This window comes from Punica granatum, chromosome 2, assembly GCF_007655135.1.
Source record: "Punica granatum isolate Tunisia-2019 chromosome 2, ASM765513v2, whole genome shotgun sequence".
Taxonomy (NCBI): domain Eukaryota; kingdom Viridiplantae; phylum Streptophyta; class Magnoliopsida; order Myrtales; family Lythraceae; genus Punica; species Punica granatum.
Window position 1 is genome coordinate 33,719,028 of NC_045128.1, and position 21,275 is coordinate 33,740,302.

At 36.4% G+C, this 21,275-nt stretch overlaps 2 protein-coding genes across 2 annotated transcripts; one reads left to right on the top strand and one right to left on the bottom strand.

Moving 5' to 3' along the window:
- Window positions 1–9,020: 9,020 nt before the first annotated feature.
- On the top strand, window positions 9,021–12,821 carry LOC116193895 (receptor-like protein EIX2). Its single transcript, XM_031522637.1, has 3 exons — window positions 9,021–10,059; window positions 10,175–12,652; window positions 12,748–12,821. Exons 1-3 carry the CDS (start codon window positions 9,021–9,023, stop codon window positions 12,819–12,821), a joined length of 3,591 nt encoding a protein of 1,196 aa, XP_031378497.1.
- Window positions 12,822–15,874: 3,053 nt separating this feature from the next.
- LOC116195096 lies at window positions 15,875–16,985 on the bottom strand. The gene has a single exon (XM_031524071.1). It carries the CDS (start codon window positions 16,926–16,928, stop codon window positions 16,077–16,079), a length of 852 nt encoding a protein of 283 aa, XP_031379931.1. The 5' UTR covers window positions 16,929–16,985; the 3' UTR covers window positions 15,875–16,076.
- Between the last annotated feature and the right edge of the window lie 4,290 nt (window positions 16,986–21,275).

The window sequence follows — 21,275 nt, forward strand, 5'->3', positions numbered from 1 at the left end:
AGGTTTGATTGTCATTCCCTTTGTCAAACCTCTGAGGTTGTTCAATAACCGAAGACAAATTGGAGATACTAGCTTCCCAAGTAGTACCGCATTGTATTTCTCCACTTGTCTTTGATCAGATCAACCTGAACGTAGAAGCTAGCCATCAGAATATAGTACAATCCTGCCAACAGAGAAGGACGAGTAATGATCATTTTTTTATGCATTATATTTCCTTTCTTTTGGAAATATGATGGTAACTGTTGAGGATAAAGCTTCCAATTTCCTGACCAAATCTATGATGTGGTCCTGTGGAAAAAGGAAAATATACATATGACAGTTAGGATGATCACACAGCAAAAACCATAACTTTCCTCCTAGATCTGCAACATTAAGATACATTTGCCTGTCCACAACAGCCTTCAATGTATCAGCTTCTTCCTCCAAGCTCCCATTTTCCTTGGCCTATGCTTCATTTTTGTTTACAATACCAACGTGGATTGATTTAAACGGTTCGTTGCTCGATGTCCTCGTGCAAGGTCTCGAGTGTGAACGAATAGAATTTATGATTTAGAGAGTTTTACTCTTTCTGGACTAACCCCGCTAGAAGTGGATTAGTTGGGATTCCGGATATCAGGATGCAAAAAAAGGTACAACGGTAATATCGTTCATCTCTTATAACTCTATTTACTATTTAGTGTATTCTCAATGTTATTAATAGGGAAAAACAACACTGTATGTCACTTTTTTTAAATCTTTTTCATGTTGCAACATAAAATGAAATTATTGATTTTTTTATTGGGCTTATACGGGCTCGGTCCATTTCCACTTAAAAATTCAAGCTTATAAGTGTTGGTATCCAAACCTCATATAAACTCATAGTTATTCTTTTATTTTTTTCATATGTGAGATTATAATTTCCAACACCTGCCCTCACATGCAATATGTGGTCTATTTCTATCTACACGTTGTTACGTGCCCTTAAACACCATCCCTCAATAACTGACCTCGAGTCGGGCTCATCTTCGTACTCAGGGGAGGGGGGACTAACACGAGACGCTCTTTTGGCTGCTCTCGATATTGGATCGGCATAGTGTGAGCCCACGTGGGCACGCGAAAGCGTAACCCACTTTGATACTGTATTGATTTTCCATTATATGGGCTTGGCCAATTTCCACTAAAAAACTCAAGCTTATAAGTGTTGGTACCCTAGCCTAATATAAACTCATCGTTATTCTTTCATTTTTTCCATGTGGAATTATAATTCCCAACAAAAATAATGCACCATCTGTCACCAAATTTTTTTTGTGTTGCGCCTAATATACGATAGTGGAAGACAATATGAACGAAAAGCAGAAAGGACACACGAAATTGATTACCCAGTTCGTCAGAAATTATGACTACGTCTGGGGGCACCGCCAAGCCAGGTATTTTACTATTTTGAGTTAAGGTTACAAGAGATTGAACACGAATGTAATTATCTCTTCATCTTCACAATCAACAAATAACCCATAGAATGACGGCGGCGCCAATCCTCGAACTCATCAAGTTCCAAGGCCAGTTGAAGCCATGCATAGCTTCAACTTCTCTAAGGTCACAGCCTTAGTTAACATGTCAGTAGGATTCTCGCTTCCACGAATCTTCATTAGTTGCAAAACCTTCTTTTCCAAGAGATGTCGAATGTAATGATACTTCAACTCAATGTGCTTCGTTCTCGAATGAAAAGCTGGATTCTTAGCTAAGAAAATAGCGCTCTGATTGTCGCTGTAAAGAATACTATTCTCCTGCTCTTTCCTCAGTTCACACAAGAAATTCTGAAGCCATATCATTTCTTTACTAGCCTCTGTCACTGCTATATACCTCGCTTCTGCAGTAGACAAAGCCACTGTCTTCTGCAACTTAGAAGCCCAAGAAACCGATGTACCACTAAAAGTAAACACGTACCCGGTAGTACTCTTCCTTTTATCAAGATCACCTGCCAAGTCAGCATCAACATAACCATTCAAAACCATGTTCTTGCCTTCGAAACATAGAGCCTTCTCTGTGGTACCTTGCAAGTATCTGAAGATCCACTTTACTGCTTCCCAATGCTACTTCCCTCGCGAGTTGGATCGCCGCTCTCGATCTGGAATCACAGTACTTCAGGCTCTATAACTCAACATTTTGACCCCACAACATTATGTCTATTTTTTTACCATACATTATGGTTTTTGATGGTAGAGCAGTTTTATAGGAACAAGAATTTGAGGGAACTAAAACAAATAAATCCCAATAAAATAATATAAAATTAAGAAAAAGTAAAATTCTCTCCCCCAGATTGAGGTCATCGGTTTTAGGGTTTTGCAGGAATAGGAATCTGAGGGAACTAAAACAAATAAATCAAAAGAAAATAATATAAAATTAAGAAAAAAGAAAATTAAGGGGGCATCGGAGACGGGGATGGAGGCGCCTCAGCCCCTTAAAATTGAGGACATCGGTGTGGTCTGAGCTGACCGACGGCTACGATCGGGGGGTTTGGTCACAATTTATGTGTGTCTTTTCAGCTATTTATGATTGATCATATAGAATGTAATATAGGTAACATATCATATTTAAAAAAAATATAATCTATGTTTTCTGAAAAGCAACATATTACATTGTATCTATATCAATTATGATCCGATTAGTTTTCTGAAAAGCAAATACGATCTTATGTGGTTAATTTTTCATAAAATATTTTAATTTTTAAATATAAAAAATTGTTTCAGTTAAAAATATAAAAAAAAATATTTTTGTTTTATTTTTCATTAAGTATTTTTTATTAAGTTCAAAAAAATAAAATATTGGGGGCAAAAGTTGAAAGAAAGAAAGTTGTGTGGTCACTATGTAATTAGGATCTCAAAATGATATAAAGTTTTCTAGCATTTGTCTTGCCAAACAAATTTCACTAAATTCATTAAGCATTTAATCCATTAAGTACTTCAAATTTTAGCACTTAATTTAAAGTCAAAGCAAATACATACTTAGTCTTATATATAATGGAATTAACAAAAAGGAAAAGTTGATCATGTTCTACACGGTACATTGTACGGGCTCCATGCCACATATGAAACATATATATGCATCGTGGCATGTCGAAACCCTGGGTTTGACAGCTCCTATAAAACAAAGTTTTCCATTAATCTGATTAGCGGTGTCATTTCTTGTCAAGCTCTGTGTATCCAGATTAGCAAGGCACCATAATTAACAATAACTAAGCGAGGGCATACAAAAGTTCCATACACATGGTACGTAGCATGACCGGGTGGGATTTTATGTTTGCTTGGACAAAATTGATTTTAGGACGTGAACAAATCTACAGTTAGTCAGTCCTCCAAATTTTTATTTATTCCAATTTGAACGTTATGCAGTGCTTCTGCAAGTATAGGACAAATTAAACACCCCCAACGATAAGGTTGGTTTATGAGGTGGGTTCACTTAATCTTATATAGAATAAAATTAAAAAAAGGGAAAAAGTTGATCATGTTTTACACTATGCATTGTCCAAGGTCCATGCCTAATATGTATAATATACATCTATATGTATATATATGAAAGCAAGAACATATCGGGCCCAATCTGATTGGTTAAGAGCACTCCATTTCTAAATAGAATTTTCTCAATTTTTATTTTTTTTAAAAAATAAATTTTAATTTTTTTAAAAAATATATAGATATAGATTTGTGGGACAATTTTTTATTTTCTGAAAAAAACATCTATCTGTATATATATGAAAGCAAGAACATAATGGGCCCAATCTGATTGGTTAAGAGCACTCCATTTCTAAATATAATTTTCTCAATTTTTTTTTAAAAATATATAGATATAGATTTGTGGGACAATTCTTTATTTTCTAAAAAAAAAACATCTATCTGTATATATATGAAAGCAAGAACATAATGGGCCCGATCTAATTGGTTAAGAGCATTCCATTTCTAAATAGAATTTTCTCAATTTTTTTTATTTAAAAAAAAGAAATTTTAGTTTTTAAAAAAAATATATAGATATAGATTTGTGGGACAATTCTTTATTTTCTAAATTTTTTAACTTCCTTTATTTTTTAAATTTTATTTTTAAAAGATATAAATATAGATTTATGGGACCGGTCATTATTTTCTGGGGTTTTTAAGCTTTTCTTAAATTTTTCTAAAATTTTAAATCATATAGATATAGATTTATGGGACTTCTTATTTATTTTTATTTTTTTAATTATAAGTATTTTATGAGAAGATATAGATAAAACAAATTATGTAATTTGCTTTTAAAAAACTTAGATTACATTTTCATAAATATAGTGTGTCATACATTTACTTTTCAAAAAGCAAATCATATCATTTTGTTTATAGCTATAGTTATGATTTATTATTTATATTATATTATGTATGGTATATTATATAGTGAAGGTACCACAATAAATTGTGACCAATCCGCCTCTGAAAAAATATTGTTACCATCACAGTTTTTCAACTTTCCGCGCACATGTACGGGGGTTCATTTCAATACTTCTATAATTAGACTCATGAATATGAGTTTTTCAACTTTTTGCTTTTTTTCAATTACAGATAAACTTTTGCAGAATTTTTGGGTCCTTCAATTTCACTTGTCTGTAGAAGAAAATATGTAACGCCTTATGAATCGTGACTATATTAAAGCCGCAAAAATAATCTTGCCATGATTGGATTTTTTAAAAAAAAAGTTTTTATACATAATCTTGACAATATTTGATTTTTCATGACTTCTATTAAGTTCTCTTCTTCAATAAATAAAAAATTGAGGGCTTTAAAAAAGGAGAGTCGTGGAGCTTTATCAAAAGTACGCCCTGGCTTTTATATATTTATATAAATTTTTCCTTTATCTTGTTCGTAAAGTTAAATTACCATTGGTATTATATATCTAATAGTATACTGTTAGTAATTGTAAATTACTATCTTTCCGGTGTGCAAGTATAAATCACTATTTTCAACAATTCATAGCAAATATTTTTATATAATAAAATTAGTAAAGAAAATGATCACATTTTACTGCGTGCGTTGCACGAGCTCTGTGACTAGTATATATATATATATATATATATGTATGTATGTATGTATGTATATGTGGCATATATGAATTGTGGTGCATGTCAAAATGCCGTTTTTCAGATCTCCTTCTATAAAACAAAGTTTTCCTTTGATTCAATTAGCAACGTCATTTCCTGTTAGGCTCTATGTATCCAGATCAGCAAGGCACCATAATCAACAATAACTGATCGAGAGCCCAAAAAGTTGCACACACAGTAGCTTGACCGGGTGGCATTTTATGTTTGCTTGGACAAAATTGATTATAGGTCGTGAACAAGTCTATAGTTACTTAGTCCTCCAAATTTTTCTTTCAATTTGAACATTATGCAGTGCTTCTTCAAGTTTAGCAGGATAAGGTTCATTTATGGGGTTCATAATTCCTTCCACCCCACAAGACGCGGAGGTTGGTGAGAATCATCAAAAGAAGAATTAAGGATTGACGTGTGATGGCTGGCAAAGACTTATTGGGACTGATGCATAAGTACCAACTAATTAACATAAAGAAGACTAGACCTTAAGAAGTCTTTCCTTCTTGGATGCTGGTGACTGACTTAATGCTGTAACATTAGAAGGTTACTTCTACGAAGGTTCACCAGTAGCGGTAATTTAACTTGTCAAATAGCGAGCGACTCAAACTTGTGATGCCACAGTTTCATACAAAGTAAATATCGAACAAAGTCGTCTCTGAATAAGGGCATATATATATTTCCCGATGCGGTTGGCTCGTAACATTATCCCAATGGCTTCATCCAGTACTGCCTCCATGATTTTCTTGTCATTCGTGCTCTTTGTCTTTCTGACGTTTGAGCGCGCCTCATGTGGCGTTGCTTTCACAAATGCCACTTGCATCGAGAGGGAGAGGGAAGCTCTTCTCAAATTTAAGCGAGGCCTCATCGACGACTCCAATCTCCTGTCATCATGGGTTGGAGATGACTGCTGTTCGTGGAAGGGAGTCAGATGCAGCAAATGGACGGGCCGTGTCCTCAAGCTCGACCTTTGAAGTCCATGTGTTGTGTCCTTCGAAAATGAACAATGAATAGAAAGACCCGGTATATATATATATATATATATATATGGTGAAAATATGCGATCAAAAATTACGAGTCGAAAATGTGGGAGAAAAAGTTACGAGGGTATATGGGCATTTTTGAAAAAATGAAAATTGGAGAAACCTATCATACTTTTATATGTAATATAGATATATTAAAATAAATATATTTTATATTTCTTCAATATATATGGTCGCACATGGGCCTCTTTATGATCGTAAAAAGTATATTAATATAAATATTACTTCTGATAACATAAGGTTGCGTGGACAATCTTTAATAAAATTATTTTAGCGTTTTTTTGAATTTATAAAATTGAATGAATATTTTTTTGGAAAGATTATAACAAAATACTTTTGAACCATTTTAAGAAGATTTTGTTGTTTGCATAATATTTTATAATCTTGAATTTTTATTTGAGATAAAATACTTTTGAATATATGGTTGCACATGCGATCTTCAGTATAGTTTTTTACTTATTTTATTAGTGAAATTTGATTAACATCAATTTTGTTATATATATATATAATATTTTTATTGAAAATTATGATTTATATCAATTTAATGCATATGATATATAATAAAATTGAGAAAAACAGTAAAGGACCTGTTGGAAATACCGTCCAAAATTACCAATGGAACATATCCGTTGGAAAATTCCAGCAGCAATTTACATAATTCTTGTAATTGTTTTTTGGTAGAATAATTATTGTAGTTTTATCTCATGTAATGCATGAGTTCTACGACTAATATATATATATGTGAAAGCAAAGATATGGTTAGTGCGATTAAATGGCCACAGAATGCTCAAGATGACCATTAGGAATTTTCTAATTTTTCTAATTTTTAATTTTTAATTATTTGGTAATTTTAAAGTTTAAAAAAATATAAGACTCATGAGATGCGATAATTTTCTGAATATATTGATTCGATTTTTTATACAAGATGTCTTCACTATGTCTTTTCATATTTTTTGGACCGGTCGTTAATTTTTTGGATTGATCTGCAAAAGATTTTGACTTATCTATCTATTATCTATACTACTTGAAAAAGGAGAAGGAACCCCTTTGTCTAACTTTCAACTTTCATTTTTACCCTTGAAGTTTATGTTCTAATTTTTTAATTACCATTAGATTGAGGGCATGATTGTAACTTCCATAAGATAACTACCCATTTTCTCCACTTTTCTCTCCCTCTTTCACCCTTTCCTCTCTCTTTCTCTTCCCTCTCCAAATCAAATCAACCGTGGCCTTTTATATCTATAAAAAGGTTTTAATAATAGTTTTATTATTACTATTTTTAAAAATAAAGGATCCTTGGATGGATGTAACTGAAGCTAAGAAAATAGAAAATAATCGAGTATGTATATCAAATGGCAAAATTAATACCAAAAGTTAGCATATAAATGAGATTTTCATAAATTTGTTTTTAAATTATAGCACAGTACGCGCAAGTCATCATCTAATTATTGTATATGTGAGAAGGAAGTTAAGTTGTTCAACTTTCCTTCTCCAAGAATTATCCAGCAAAAATAAAATTACGAAATTAATAACCGTTATATTAGTAGAAAGTTTTGGGTAAATGAGAAATTTCAGACTTTTTTCAACTACCAATTGTTAACTCTCCCTTAATTTTCTCCCATTCCTCTGGCCTCTCTCTCCTCCCTCATTCACGTTCCCTCTCTCTTTTCCTTCATCTCGCTAATGCATTTATTTCTTTTTTTAAAAAAAATTTCTTTATTAATTTCATTAATTGAAAATTTTTAATTAGTAATTCTATAACATTTTTTTATGAATAAATAAGGCTATTACATTTATTGTATATATTTGAAGTGATCACAAAAAATGTTTAATAAACACGGCTCGTAGCGTGGGTACCTTTCTGGTTTTCTTTTAAATCAAATAATTTGTATGCTCAGATTACTCAGTGAAATTTTCTCCATTTTTTTTAATTTTTATGAATAAATCTAAATGTTTTTATTTTGACAGTTATGAATTTTAATCTTAAAATAAATAATTCTGATGAAATATGGTTATTCGCAAAATAATTTTTTATATATTCTATAATATTTTTAGTATATATTTTGTAAAATTTGGAAGCCTGTTTTGAATTTTAATTTTTCAAACATTTAATTTTAAATTTTAATACACTATGCTAAGATTTAACATCCGTATATAAATATTTTGTATGATTTGTTAACTGCATATATAACCATATTATATATCCGAAATAATACTCTGATTGTGACCAGTGTCATCGTTAGAAAATCTAACAGAAGAAAAAGTGAAAGTAAGTTTATTACATATGGTAATTTTTGTTCATTTCAAATCCGATAAGTGCATCAATTACTAACATATTAAATTACTGTTTTTTCTTATCTTCTTTAATATAGTTTTTTTTTCTTTCAAGTCAGTTGCTATTAGTCATATATCTAACAATATATTATTATAAATTATATAAATTACAATTTAAAACACTCGATCTTATATAGAATAGAATTAACAAAAAGGAAAAGTTGATCATATTCTAGACCGTGCATTGTACAAACTCCATGCCTAATAAGGTTGATTTGTGGGGTTCACAATTCCTTCCACCCCACAAGACACGGAGTTTGGGGAGAATCGTCAAAAAGAAGAAAAGGGATCGATGTGAAGACATTCTCTGCAACACAACATAAAGAAGACTAGACCTTAAGAAGTCTTTCCTTCTTGGATGCTAGCGATTGACCTAATGCTGTAACATTAGAAGGTTCCTTCTATGAAGTTTCACCTGTAGTGGTAATCTAACTTGTGATGCCACAGTTTCATGCAAAGTAAATATCGAACAAAGTCGTCGCTGAATATGGGCATATATATATATATATATATATATATATATATATTTCCTGATGCGGTTGGCTCATAACATTATCCCAATGGCGGCTTCATCCAGTACTGCCTCTATGATTTTCTTGTCATTTGCGCTTCTTGTCTTTTCAACATTTGCGCGCACTTCATGTGCTGCTACTTTCACAAATGCCACTTGCATCGAGAGGGAGAGGGAAGCTCTTCTCGAATTTAAGCGAGGCCTCATCGACAACTCCAATCTCCTGTCATCATGGGTTGGAGATGACTGCTGTTCGTGGAAGGGAGTCAGATGCAGCAAACGGACGGGCCGTGTCCTGAAGCTCGACCTTCGAAGTCCATGTGTTGTGTCCTTCTACTTCGATGATGAACCGCTCAAACCAGTATTGGAGCAGGGGAACTGCAGTTTGACAGGTCACATACATCCTTCTCTAATGGAGCTGCAGCATTTGAATTACCTCGACCTGAGCTGGAACAACTATTCATACACAAAAATTCCAGAGTTCCTAGGCTCACTCTCTAATTTGGTGTATCTTAACCTCTCCAATGCATGCTTCGCCTTTGGTGACATTCCCCTTCACCTCGGGAACCTCTCCAATCTGCAGTATCTTGATCTCAATATTCAATATTTAAGGGGTTATGCAACAGTTAATAACCTTGAATGGTTATCAGGTCTTCCTTCCTTGAAACACCTCGACTTGTCTGGCATCTCCGTTAGGAATGCCCAAGGCTGGTTGCAGTCAATGTCCATGCTTTCTTCTCTTCAATTCTTGGGATTAGCATTCTGTTCTCTTCCAAAGGTTGACCCAGCAGCCTTGCAAGTGAATTTCAGTACTTCACTGGAGTTTCTTGATCTGAGTTATAATAATTTAGGCTCCGTCATTCCTAATTGGTTGCTCAATTTAAGCTCCATCAGACACCTCGATCTCTCCTCTAGTTTTGCTGAAGTAGCCGTCTCCTTTCCCACTGAAGGAGCCGTCTCCTTTCCCACTGAGATCATCAATAATAACAAACAGCTCGCCTTCCTTGATCTCGGATATAATTCCATGAGAGGTGAGCTGCCGAAGAATCTCAGCAATCTCTGCCACCTGTTTGCGTTGACATTGGCAGGTAACGACTTGACTGGAGATATTTCTGCTGCATTAGGCAATCCTTTCAGCTGCTGATCTCAACAGCTTTCAAATCATAGGTGATTTTGTTCAACATTTCAGTGGTTTTCCAACAGTCAATAACCTTGAATGGTTATCAGGTCTTCCTTCCTTGAAACACCTCGACTTGTCTGGCATCTCCGTTAGGAATGCCCAAGGCTGGTTGCAGTCAATGTCCATGCTTTCTTCTCTTCAATTCTTGGGATTAGCTCGCTGTTACCTTCCAAAGGTTGACCCAGCAGCCTTGCAAGTGAATTTCACCTCTCTCGAGTTCCTTGATCTGAGTGGTAATAATTTAGGCATAGGCTCCGTCATCCCTAATTGGTTGCTCAATTTAAGCTCCATCACACACCTCGATCTCTCCTCTAGTTTTGCTGGAGGAGCCATCTCCTTTAGTATTGAAGGAGCCGTCTCCTTTCCCACTGAGATCATCAATAATAACAAACAGCTCGCCTTCCTTGGTCTTGAATATAATTCCATGAGAGGTGAGCTGCCGAAGAATCTCAGCAATCTCTGCCACCTGTTTGCGTTGAAATTGGCAGGTAACGGCTTGACTGGAGATATTTCTGCTGCATTAGGCAATCCTTTCAGCTGCCTCCAGAATACGTTGAGATATTTAGATCTCGCGGAGAATAAAATCAGTCGTTTGGGGGATGAAATTGGGTACTTCAAGAATTTAGAGTATATTGACCTTTCGAGAAACTCAGTCGAGGGTCCAATTCCAGTGTCTCTGCCTCAGCTATCCTCTTTGAAGTACTTGTATCTCGGGTTCAACAAATTGACGGGTAGAATCCCAGAAAGCATCGGCCAGCTATCGATCCTAGAGTATATTGACCTTTCGAGAAACTCAATCGAGGGTCCAATTCCAGTGTCTCTGCCTCTGCTATCCTCTTTAAGGCACTTGTATCTCGGGTACAACAAATTGACCGGTATAATCCCAACAAGCATCGGCCAAATGTCGAACCTAGAATTTATTGAACTTTTGGGAAACTCAATTGAGGGTCCAATTCCAGTGTCTCTACCTCAGCTATCCTCTTTGAAGTCCTTGGATCTCGGGAACAACAAATTGACGGGTAGAATCCCAAAAAGCATCGGCCAAATGTCGAACCTAGAGTATATTGCCCTTTCGGGAAACTCAATTGAGGGTCCAATTCCAGAGTCTCTGCCTCAGCTATCCTCTTTGAAGCACTTGTATCTCGGGTACAACAAATTGACGGGTAGAATCCTAGAAAGCATCGGACAGATGTCGAATCTAGTTGAATTAGACTTGTCCAACAATCTCTTGAAAGGAGTGGTGACCGAACTTCACTTGGCTAATCTCACGAGCTTGACTGCGTTGGACATTTCGTCAAATGAGTTGGCGGTCAAGATTAACCCAAAAGTGGTTGCTCCATTTCAAGCTAGTACTATTCGCATGTCAAACTGCAAAGTTGGGCCTCAATTTCCCACATGGCTTCGAGCACAAAGGAACATTCGCGTCTTGGATTTGTCCAATGCAAGCATATCAGGTATCATCCCTGATTGGTTTTACAACATCTCTTTTAACATCGAGACCCTGTATCTGTCTAGCAATGAGTTGAGTGGAGAAATTTCTTTGTGCAATATGAAGTCCTTAAAAGGCTTTGACCTCTCAAATAACAAACTGTTCGGGACACTCCCAGAGTGTTGGAAACGTTTAGGTCAACTGCAAGCAATAAACTTGGGGAATAACCTGTTCAGTGGCCAGGTTGCAACATCCTTATGCTCTATAACAGAGCTGTCCTTTCTGGGGCTACAAGGCAATGCCTTCAGTGGGAGTATCCCCAAATGTTTAAGCACTATGACTAATCTTGAGATACTTGATCTGGGTCGAAATAAATTGGCTGGTCGAATCCCCTCTTGGATTGGTCGCATGGTTCAGCCAAGGGTGTTGAATCTTGAGTTTAATTCCTTCTATGGGGAGATTCCCATGAGCATATGCAAACTCAGAGACCTTCGAGTTTTAAACCTTGCACACAACAACCTCTCTGGAAGCATCCCCCTTTGCTTTGACAACTTAACCACCATGTCCGACCCAAAGTACCTTCCCGATACAAACGTCTCTTATTCGCTTGGAGTTGAGGTCCAAATGAAGAACATAACCCAAGTATACACCAGTGCACTCCGGTATCTTTTCTCCATTGACCTTTCAAACAACATATTAAATAGAGATATTCCGGCTGAGTTGACACGGCTCTGCAACCTTGAAAATCTGAACCTGTCACAGAATGATCTCTGGGGAAGAATCCCTCCAGAGATTGCCAATCTGAAGAAGCTGGAGTCCCTTGATTTGTCCATCAACCAACTCTCAGGCCCCATACCACAGAGCTTATCCGAATTAGACTCCCTGGGTTACCTGAACCTGTCGTTTAATCAATTGTCTGGTCCCATTCCCTCTAGTGCCCATCTGAGTACATTTACAAATGAATCATATCTCGGGAATGATGCACTATGCGGACCTCCACTTTCAAAGAATTGCTCAAGAGATCATGGCCAATCTAACGATATTCACAAACAGCATGGTGATGTTTCGGAAGGTAAAGACGAGTCCTATGCTCTTTGGTTATATGCAGGCATCGCACCGGGCTTTGCCACGGGATTCTTGGGAGTTTGTTGCTCATTATACTTCAAGCATTCTTGGAGACGGTCCTTCTTTCTTTGGCCAGACAAAATTATCTCCCAATTGCTGGTGATGGTAGAGATTAAGCTGCAAAAAGTTACCCGAAAATGCAAAATGAATCCAATCAGGTGAGTCTTTGCCTCTTCATCACTCCCTCCAGCCCCATTCCCAAATCCTTAGCAGTTTTGATCTTGTACCAGCCCTTTGGGGCATGTTGCAGATGACAACTGACAAGATCCAACAATGAGAAGCACTTGCAACGATAGCTATTACAAAGGTACCTTCAGGTACTGCTTCTTTTAAAAATAAAAAAATAAAAAAAATTCCTTTTCCGTTTTTTGGTTATAAACTTTTCTCACTCGGGGCTCTCTCTGCTGCAATAAACCTCTAAAATGTCATACTCATGGCTTCTTAGTTTAGCTCAACTATAAAGTTTGAAGTTTGAAATCTTCTTAGTTAGGGAAAAATCACAGCGAAGGCACAGTGGCCTAAAACCAAGCTATTTTTGCATTCCGTGTGTAGTTTAAGTCTTGAACTGATATTTACTTTACGAGTTATTGCGGATGCCTGACCATGTAATGAAAGCATCCGTAGTTAAATCTTCGTGATGTAGATCTGGGTTATGTGCATTGAAATTGGAATTTATTCATTTTAAAAGCTTGGTTTGTCCAGTATCTCAAAGTCTCGACTAATCCCAGGGGCCTTTGGACATAAATATGATTGTAACCATAGGCGTTTTCTCTTCTTTACATGGGTGCATTAAGAGCTTAAAATATTTCCAGTAGCCGGAAATGTACTCATTATTAAAATCTCATATATGATATTCAGAAATAAAAGGAGTCCAAAGCGAGGAGACGGTTCATCTATGAAGACCCTGTCAAGTGCACTGCGAGCAAGTGAGAGCTTCTCTCATGTGTTTTGTCAGCAAATAAGTCTTTTGTTCTTTGTATTTCTGCTTATCAGTTATCGCGTCGCTGCAGTTGTGATCTTTCGTAGTTAGTTAAGCCAAGAAATTTGTACAAGCAGTATACTTACAGTTTGTTGCTAGGCATCGCCTAAGCTCTAAGCAAACCAATTTCTGGTATACCTACAGTTCGTTGCTAGGAATGACTACAGAACACTTCTCAAGGTACCAGTGCCCAATGGCCAAGGCTTGGATAGTCCTCTCGTTCTCTGCTTTTCTATATTTCTCAGTTGCAGAAAATGCCTATCTTATCAACCATGGGTCTGACCGGCCACGCTGTGAATTTATTTGTCAGAAGCTTAGACATTGCAAGGTCAAGAGATCCCCTGATGAGTGTGTTTTCTCTGGATTCTTTCTTCAGAGGTTTGATTGTGCCTCCCTCCGTCACACCTTTGAGGTGGTCCAATAACCGAAGATAAACTGGAGATACCAGCTTCTCAGGCATTTACCGCATCGTATTCCTCCACTTGTCTTTCGATCAACCTGCAAATACGCCAACCATCATAATACAGTACAATCCAACGAACGGAGAAGTACAAGTAATGACCTTTTCCAGAGGCATCATAATTTCTTTGTTCGAAAATATGACGGTAACTGCTGCGTATAAGCTTCCAATTTCCTGGCCAAATCTATATTATGAAAAAGGAAAATATACGTATGGCAATGAAGATGATCACACAGCAAATGCAGATAATTTTCTCCTGGATCTTCATCATTAAAATACATTTACCGGTCCACACCAGTCCTCAAATTATCTTCTTCCTCCAAGCTCTATATCTTCGTCCATTAGGGGTATGAAGTCATCCCACTATGAAAATAGTCAGATAATTAGAAACCATGATCGAAACACAACTTCATTATTTTATTTTTAAAGATAACATAAAAGTTAGAATTACGGTAGAGTAACGTAACACCCTCACCGCAAAAAAAAAAAAAAAAAAAAAAAAAAAGAAGAAAACAAAAAGGATAATAGAAGATGCGGTAATGACAAAGGTTACCCAATAAAGAGCTATACAAAGAACTCGTGCAAAGATTGACTGATGCTGCTTATGGACTTCACACCAAGATGCAATGTACTGGTTCTGCTACTGACGTGAAAGGAACTAGACATCCCTCTTACCCAGTAACATAAGTACCCTTAATTAAACTCGCAATACTAAATAAAACACAATCAAAACATGTAATATCCGGGACATAACTTCAATGCTTGAAAATAGTTTTGACACGACCATGAGGATATCAGAGGGACACGATTCTGAGCCTCTTCACCAACGTTGACCGAGCAACATCACTGGCACTTTTATCCAATGATGGCTTAGTTGTACTGACATCTTCCCCGATCTGATCTGGCGGCATAGCCTCGGGAATTGGATCTGTATCAGCACCATCAGGCACCGAGATGCTGCCACTCGCATTGTCTCAGGGAGAGGATCCTCGCTGCTATTGGCAGAACTAGATTTGAGTGCCTAACAGAGGAGTAGGCAGACAATCATAGCTGGCAATTGAACCGATAATTTCTTGAAGCTTAAGGTGAGAAAGCGAGACTTTGTCTCGTGGTCCATTCATTTTGTAGACTGCACGCTCGGTATTTTAACCCGGTAGTCGGGCTGTTTCTCTTGTCAGGATTTATGCTAATCAATTAAGCATCGCAACTTTCAAGCAGGGTGGTCCAACATTCCTGCTCATAGTAGGGGAGCGAAGACGTTCTGCTTCGCCTTTTCCTAAAGAATCTATTATAAATCCAAGCAAGTCAAAGTTCCAATATCCGTAATCTCGAAGACGAGTCCTCCATAACCGTTTGATTTTTATCATATGTACGTAAACGATCATTTATAATGTCCTGCAAACACTCTGTTCCAAACCAACAACAATTATTTTGTTATGTCTTATTAAAAGATCGTATAAAATAATAATAAAGATTTTAAACTTAGTTGTTTCATTTACTTTATGTTCTGTGAGATCCTTATGATGCGGCAGGGTTGTCTTTAATAATTGTTGGAATATCTACACCTTGATTTTATATTTGCTTGGCGAGGTGCTAAGCGGTAAGGAACATTCATTGAACTTCATTTGACTCGTCGTTTCCCGATCGAAATGAGGAACGTTTCTGGACGTGCTTAACACGACTTACAGAGTGCTGAAATGGAAAATCGAGGAAATGATTACAAGAAAAGAGAATGGAAATGAAATCAATCTTGTTATAGATGTCAGAGATGAACAAAAGTCAGCATGTACATGTCTAGATTTTTTTTCTGATCTTCCAAAACCAACTTTCATCTAAAAATGACAAAAAAAAAAATAAAATCCACATGGACAAAAACATCAAAAACTAAAAGGGAACTAAAAGAAAAAAATTAACAGAAGGCAGTGACCAAATCTACACTCGCCCCTTCTTCAGGGGAAACAGGGGAGGCAGAGCAGAGCCGCTGCCGGCCCTGCTGACAGGCGTGCAGATCGGGACGTTCACCATAGGCCGGATCCTAATGCTCGCCGGTCTCGTCCTCTCGAGCCCCTTCTTTATCCTTTTCACTTGGCTCTTCATATCATTATCATTGTTGTTACTAGTCCTCGCTGTGGCGTCGCCGTCCTTGGTCGTCTTCTTCTTCTTCTTCTCGTCCATTGCAGCGGCATCGGCCATCGAGCTGGACGAGGACGAGGTGGAGGAGGATGAGGAAGAGGGCGAGAGGGACGAAGAGAGGTTCGGCCTCTGATGCTTCTTCAGCCGCAGCAGCTCCTTCCAGAGGACAGTGCACTTGGGCGGCCTCGGCGAAGGGTCGTCATCGAGGAATGACCAGTTGATCCCCCTCGATGATGCCAGTGCTGGCGGCTCCTTGCTGATTCGCCCTGTCGCCTCGTCCACTCTCTCTTCTTCTCCTTCCTCCACTACAACTTCGTCTCCATCCTCACCCGATTTCAGACTTATCCTGCTGAGCTTCTCCGCCTGCTGCATTGCCCAGAAAGGAAGGAGCTTCCCCTCGAAGAAGAGCTGGTCGGCGGTTAACATCTTGGCATGGCTGCCGACCGCTTGGTTAGACAGGAACTCGAAGTTGGGGTCTGAGATCCTGGGCTTCTCCCTCCGTGGGGCCACCTCCTCCTCCTGTACTCCGTTCGGGCTGATCGAGATGAAGTCCGACTCATCGAGGAAGTCTGCCGAGAACGAGATCCGTGGGCTAGAGACCAGCTCCTCCAGTCGGGGGTTCGGTAGCTGGACTGCTTCTAGTGAGACCATATCGTGGCGAATTCGGGTTTGGAGAGGGAAATGCGGTGTTTGAGAGTGGGGAATAGGAGTGTGATTTATAAAGGGAGCCAGATTGGAGGAGGACGGGGAGGACGTGAATTTTAATCGCGTAATTAACTATGGGGTAATTATATAATTAAAAAGAGTTAATTATAAATTATCTTTAGATTAATCTTCATCGTAATGTTTCTTTAAAAAAAAATTCGGTGAAAAATATATTTGAATGGACGGTGAGATTATAAAAACCGAAGTGGTCTGGTGAAGCCGAAACAGGCGAGTTAAGGTAGTGTTAATAATACGGGAACAGCACATGGACAACTTCGGAACTAAATGACAAAAGAGACCCCCTTTTCTTTCTTAATTATTAATAATTGTACATAATAATATCAATTTTGCATGCAAAATTAAACCTAAACCCATGTTGTCTTAATTGTGTGCCCATGTAGATCTCATTGATTCGATCCCAATCCCCTTTTCTCTTTTAACGTATCATATTTTCCTCTCACCGCAATTCTCATGTATTAGTCCGGTAATCGGGCCGTTTCAGCTCTTAATAGTAGGTGAACAGAACGTACAGTAAACACGAAGTTCGAAAAATACAGCGAATATACGAGTGAAGCACTTTGAGTTGTATCATGATTAATTAATTTTAATTCATGGGGGAGGAGAGAAAGAAATGAAGATTACTGGCAAAGGGTGCAGAAATCTAGGGGGTTATTACCTCTTGTATATATATGGTCTAGTGGCAATGATTGTTAATGTTTGGATCAGTCAAAGATAAATTAAGCTATAATGGCACTCTGTTCTTTTTGACTGGCCTTTCTTTAAGACAGTAGGGATCAGATATATGTCAATGAAATCATAAGAGCCTGAGGGCATGTGCCCACATGAGATTAATTTCCTTCACATGTGAAGGCCAGTGTTAATCTACAATCTTGAGGGGAAAATTATTAGGGCAATGGAATGACCATACTGCCCTTGCTGTCATCTGGACATTTGCTGGTAGGTTCTGTAATTTTGCCTATGAGGGAGCGGTTCTCTCGGTATATAATTAATTGAAGACACCATAAGATTCCTGCTACCATATGGTACGTAGATATGGAGATATTTGAAAGACTTACAGAGTAGAAAGATCGTTTATATATTGCTTGTGTGAGAAATGCAAGACGGACGCGATCTCCAAAAGTTCATCAGAGAGACGACTTGATTGACAGTGTCGAGAATTAAGAACGGTGTAAACGAGGGGTTTCTTTAACTAATTTGCTTTAGCAGATGTGACGATGCAAGTGATCATCGATATACTTTGCCAGGCAGTGAACATGGCTAGGGGTAGATTTGGTTAGATTTATCCATTAAAGAAACCGAAGGGCTCCCTGGGAGAGATTTGGACAGCTCTGAGATGATGCAGACAGCTAAATCACATTGGTTTAGTCTTTTAATTATAATCTATATAGGCTATGATTTGATGCTGTCTCTCGAGCTTATCTGGTCCATCTCCTATGATTGAGGGGAGGTAAAAATTAATTCTGAAAAACAAACATGACGCATAAAATGAAGAAACACGAACTTATGACGCAAAACTTAGACTGGACCGATGGTTTCATACTGGATCGTTTGATCCGCCGGGATCTGACAGTTTATAGTAACTCGATCGGTTTTGATGGGATTTTCAGTGAGCAGAATTCTGAGTTGCTATGCGCAATAGCTGATTGGACCCAATTATTGTTGGTCAAGATGGGGACTTGACGAAAAGTGTACCATCAAAACATGAGGAGACACAGAGAGCTTGAGAGTTACTACTTCCTGAAGAGACAGCAAAGGCAACTGAGTTCATTAAGAGAGACAGACGAGAGAAATTGGGGACCCCTTCTTGATAATGTCTACCCCATGATCATCATGTCCATGTGTAGGGTCACCAAATACAAGGCCCTCACCAAAAAAAAAAAAAAAAAAAAAAAAAAGATCTGTGGATTGTTGCAGAATATATCAGCATCGGCCATTCGAGATTAACTGATCGATGAATATCGTGAAGGATTAATACGAGATCTGAATCCTATCCTAAGCTTTTTCGCGAGAGACAGTTTTGCAATAACAAAAGTATTTGAATATCGAAAATAAAGGGAGGAAAAAGAAAAAAAGGAAGCAATGAAAGAAGGAAGGGAGAGGATCATTGAAACCGCACATTTCATATGTCCATGAAATACATGATTTGGGGGGTGGGGGACCATTCAATTGATCAAATTCATGCAGTGGTTGGCTGTGATTATAAAATGTCGGGCTGTAGTTTTAGTAAAAACTACATTTTTGGTCCTCAAGATTTGATGCTTTTTTGTTTTCATCCTTAAATTTTTTGGTTCAAGAAAAACACCCTTATTGACATTACGAAGAACAGCTAACTTAGTCTTTTCATTACGAATTTGCTTAACGATGTTTAAGGGGAATTTATTTGTGTCATCTTAACAAAATATCTGCCCTCTCTCATTTTTTTCTCTTTTTTTTTAAATAATTTTCTTTTTTTATCAAAAAATCTAATGTAAAACGAAAGTTCACTGTTTCTTGGCATTATCCTAATTTGTAACAGAAGCACTGTTCTGGCAGATTTTTGTAACACTAAGGGTGAGTTTAAGCAAAAGAAACTTCTGGGAAGAGAATAGAAATGCATCCAAAGTTTGAGGGTCAAAATTGAAATTTGATCTACGATTGCATGTAATGCTTAGGACTTGCACCATGCAATCGCAACATCATAAATTGATTTGTCTCATTTCATCTATGATGTAATTTGCAGGTTTGCTTAATACTACTCTCGAGAATAATTTTGATTTACAATTCAAGATTATTCTTATAACTAAAACTCAACTTGAAATAATAAATATTTAAAAATATAAAAATTAGAAATAGATTTTCTCCTTACATTTTTACAAAGTTTTCAAATCTTTTATAGCCCAAATAAAATTGAACAACAATTAAAAATGCTAAATTCTCTTGAGTAATGTGCCTACATCTTAATCAAAAGTTTCACTAACATCTACTGAACAGTCATTAGATATTGTGTAAATTACAACCCATGTCATTCTGAGTGTGATTTCAACTCATGCAAGTATACTAGATAAAATTTCAATTAAAGCATACATAATTTTAATAGAATTTTGAAGGAAAATAATAGTAAAATGATGAAAATTATCCAATAATTGTTATAATAATTAATAATAATTTTTATATTTAAAGTTGAATCACACAATAAACAATAAATAGGATTAGAAAAGGTAATTTTCTAAATTACAAGGCCATAGAGGTAAATTTCTAAATAATATTCAGGATTAAGAAAAAGGTTAAAAAGGTAAATATCTAAAAAATATTTAGGATTAAGAAATACTATCTTAAGGAAAATATGTACTATCTTCCTGACATACTTACATAAATTAAATACAAAATTTTAATATAATTTTGAAGGAAAATAAATAGTAAAACCATGAAAAATTATCCAGTAATTGTTATAATCATTAATGCAAAATTTTAACAGAAATTTGAAGGAAAATTAGTAAAATGACCCGGTAAACAAGTAATGGCATATTTGTTTTATAGTAATGGATTTATTAAAAAATTGCATGTGTTTATTTATTTGAATTTTTATACTACCAAAAAATATCCAACACAAATTACTGGCTTGAGCTTCCTATCCTTCGTCGATTTTTTTTTTTACAAGGTAACTCAATTTTCCATTTAATTTCTAATTGGTTCCATTAGCATATTTCCAGGAGAGCCTGCATATAATGGAGCATATAATCAAGTATATGTATTACTTGAAGAAAGAAAAATCTTAAACTAAAACAAAAAAAAAATCTTATAATAAAATAACCATTTTTAAGATAGATTTTTGGTACGTACTCATCAACTTATCTTAAACAATATCTCAATCTTAGTATATTGTATGTGAACTAACCTATACAAATAGAGTAATTTTCACCTTGATTGTCTGTTGTCAAATATGTAAAAAGATATTTTGTCCCATAAATATGAGGTTAGAACCCTTTAGTCGTTAAAGAAATCTAATACGGAAAAATGAATAGAGAAAAAATGAAATAGTAGGCACGTTGAGTTGATTCTCATCATCCTTGTTATGCTTCAATTAATATAAAATGCAAATTCTACGGTGCATAATTTTGATTTTTTCACACCGTACAAAATCAATATGAGCTCTTAGAATTCCCCTTATTTAATATGGACCGTTTAGTTTACATAATTTTTTAAAATATTTTCATTCCTTACTTTTCTATTTCCACCCGCAAACTTCAATAGTGTTACAAATTAGACCTCACGCATGGACCAATGAAGAAGTGC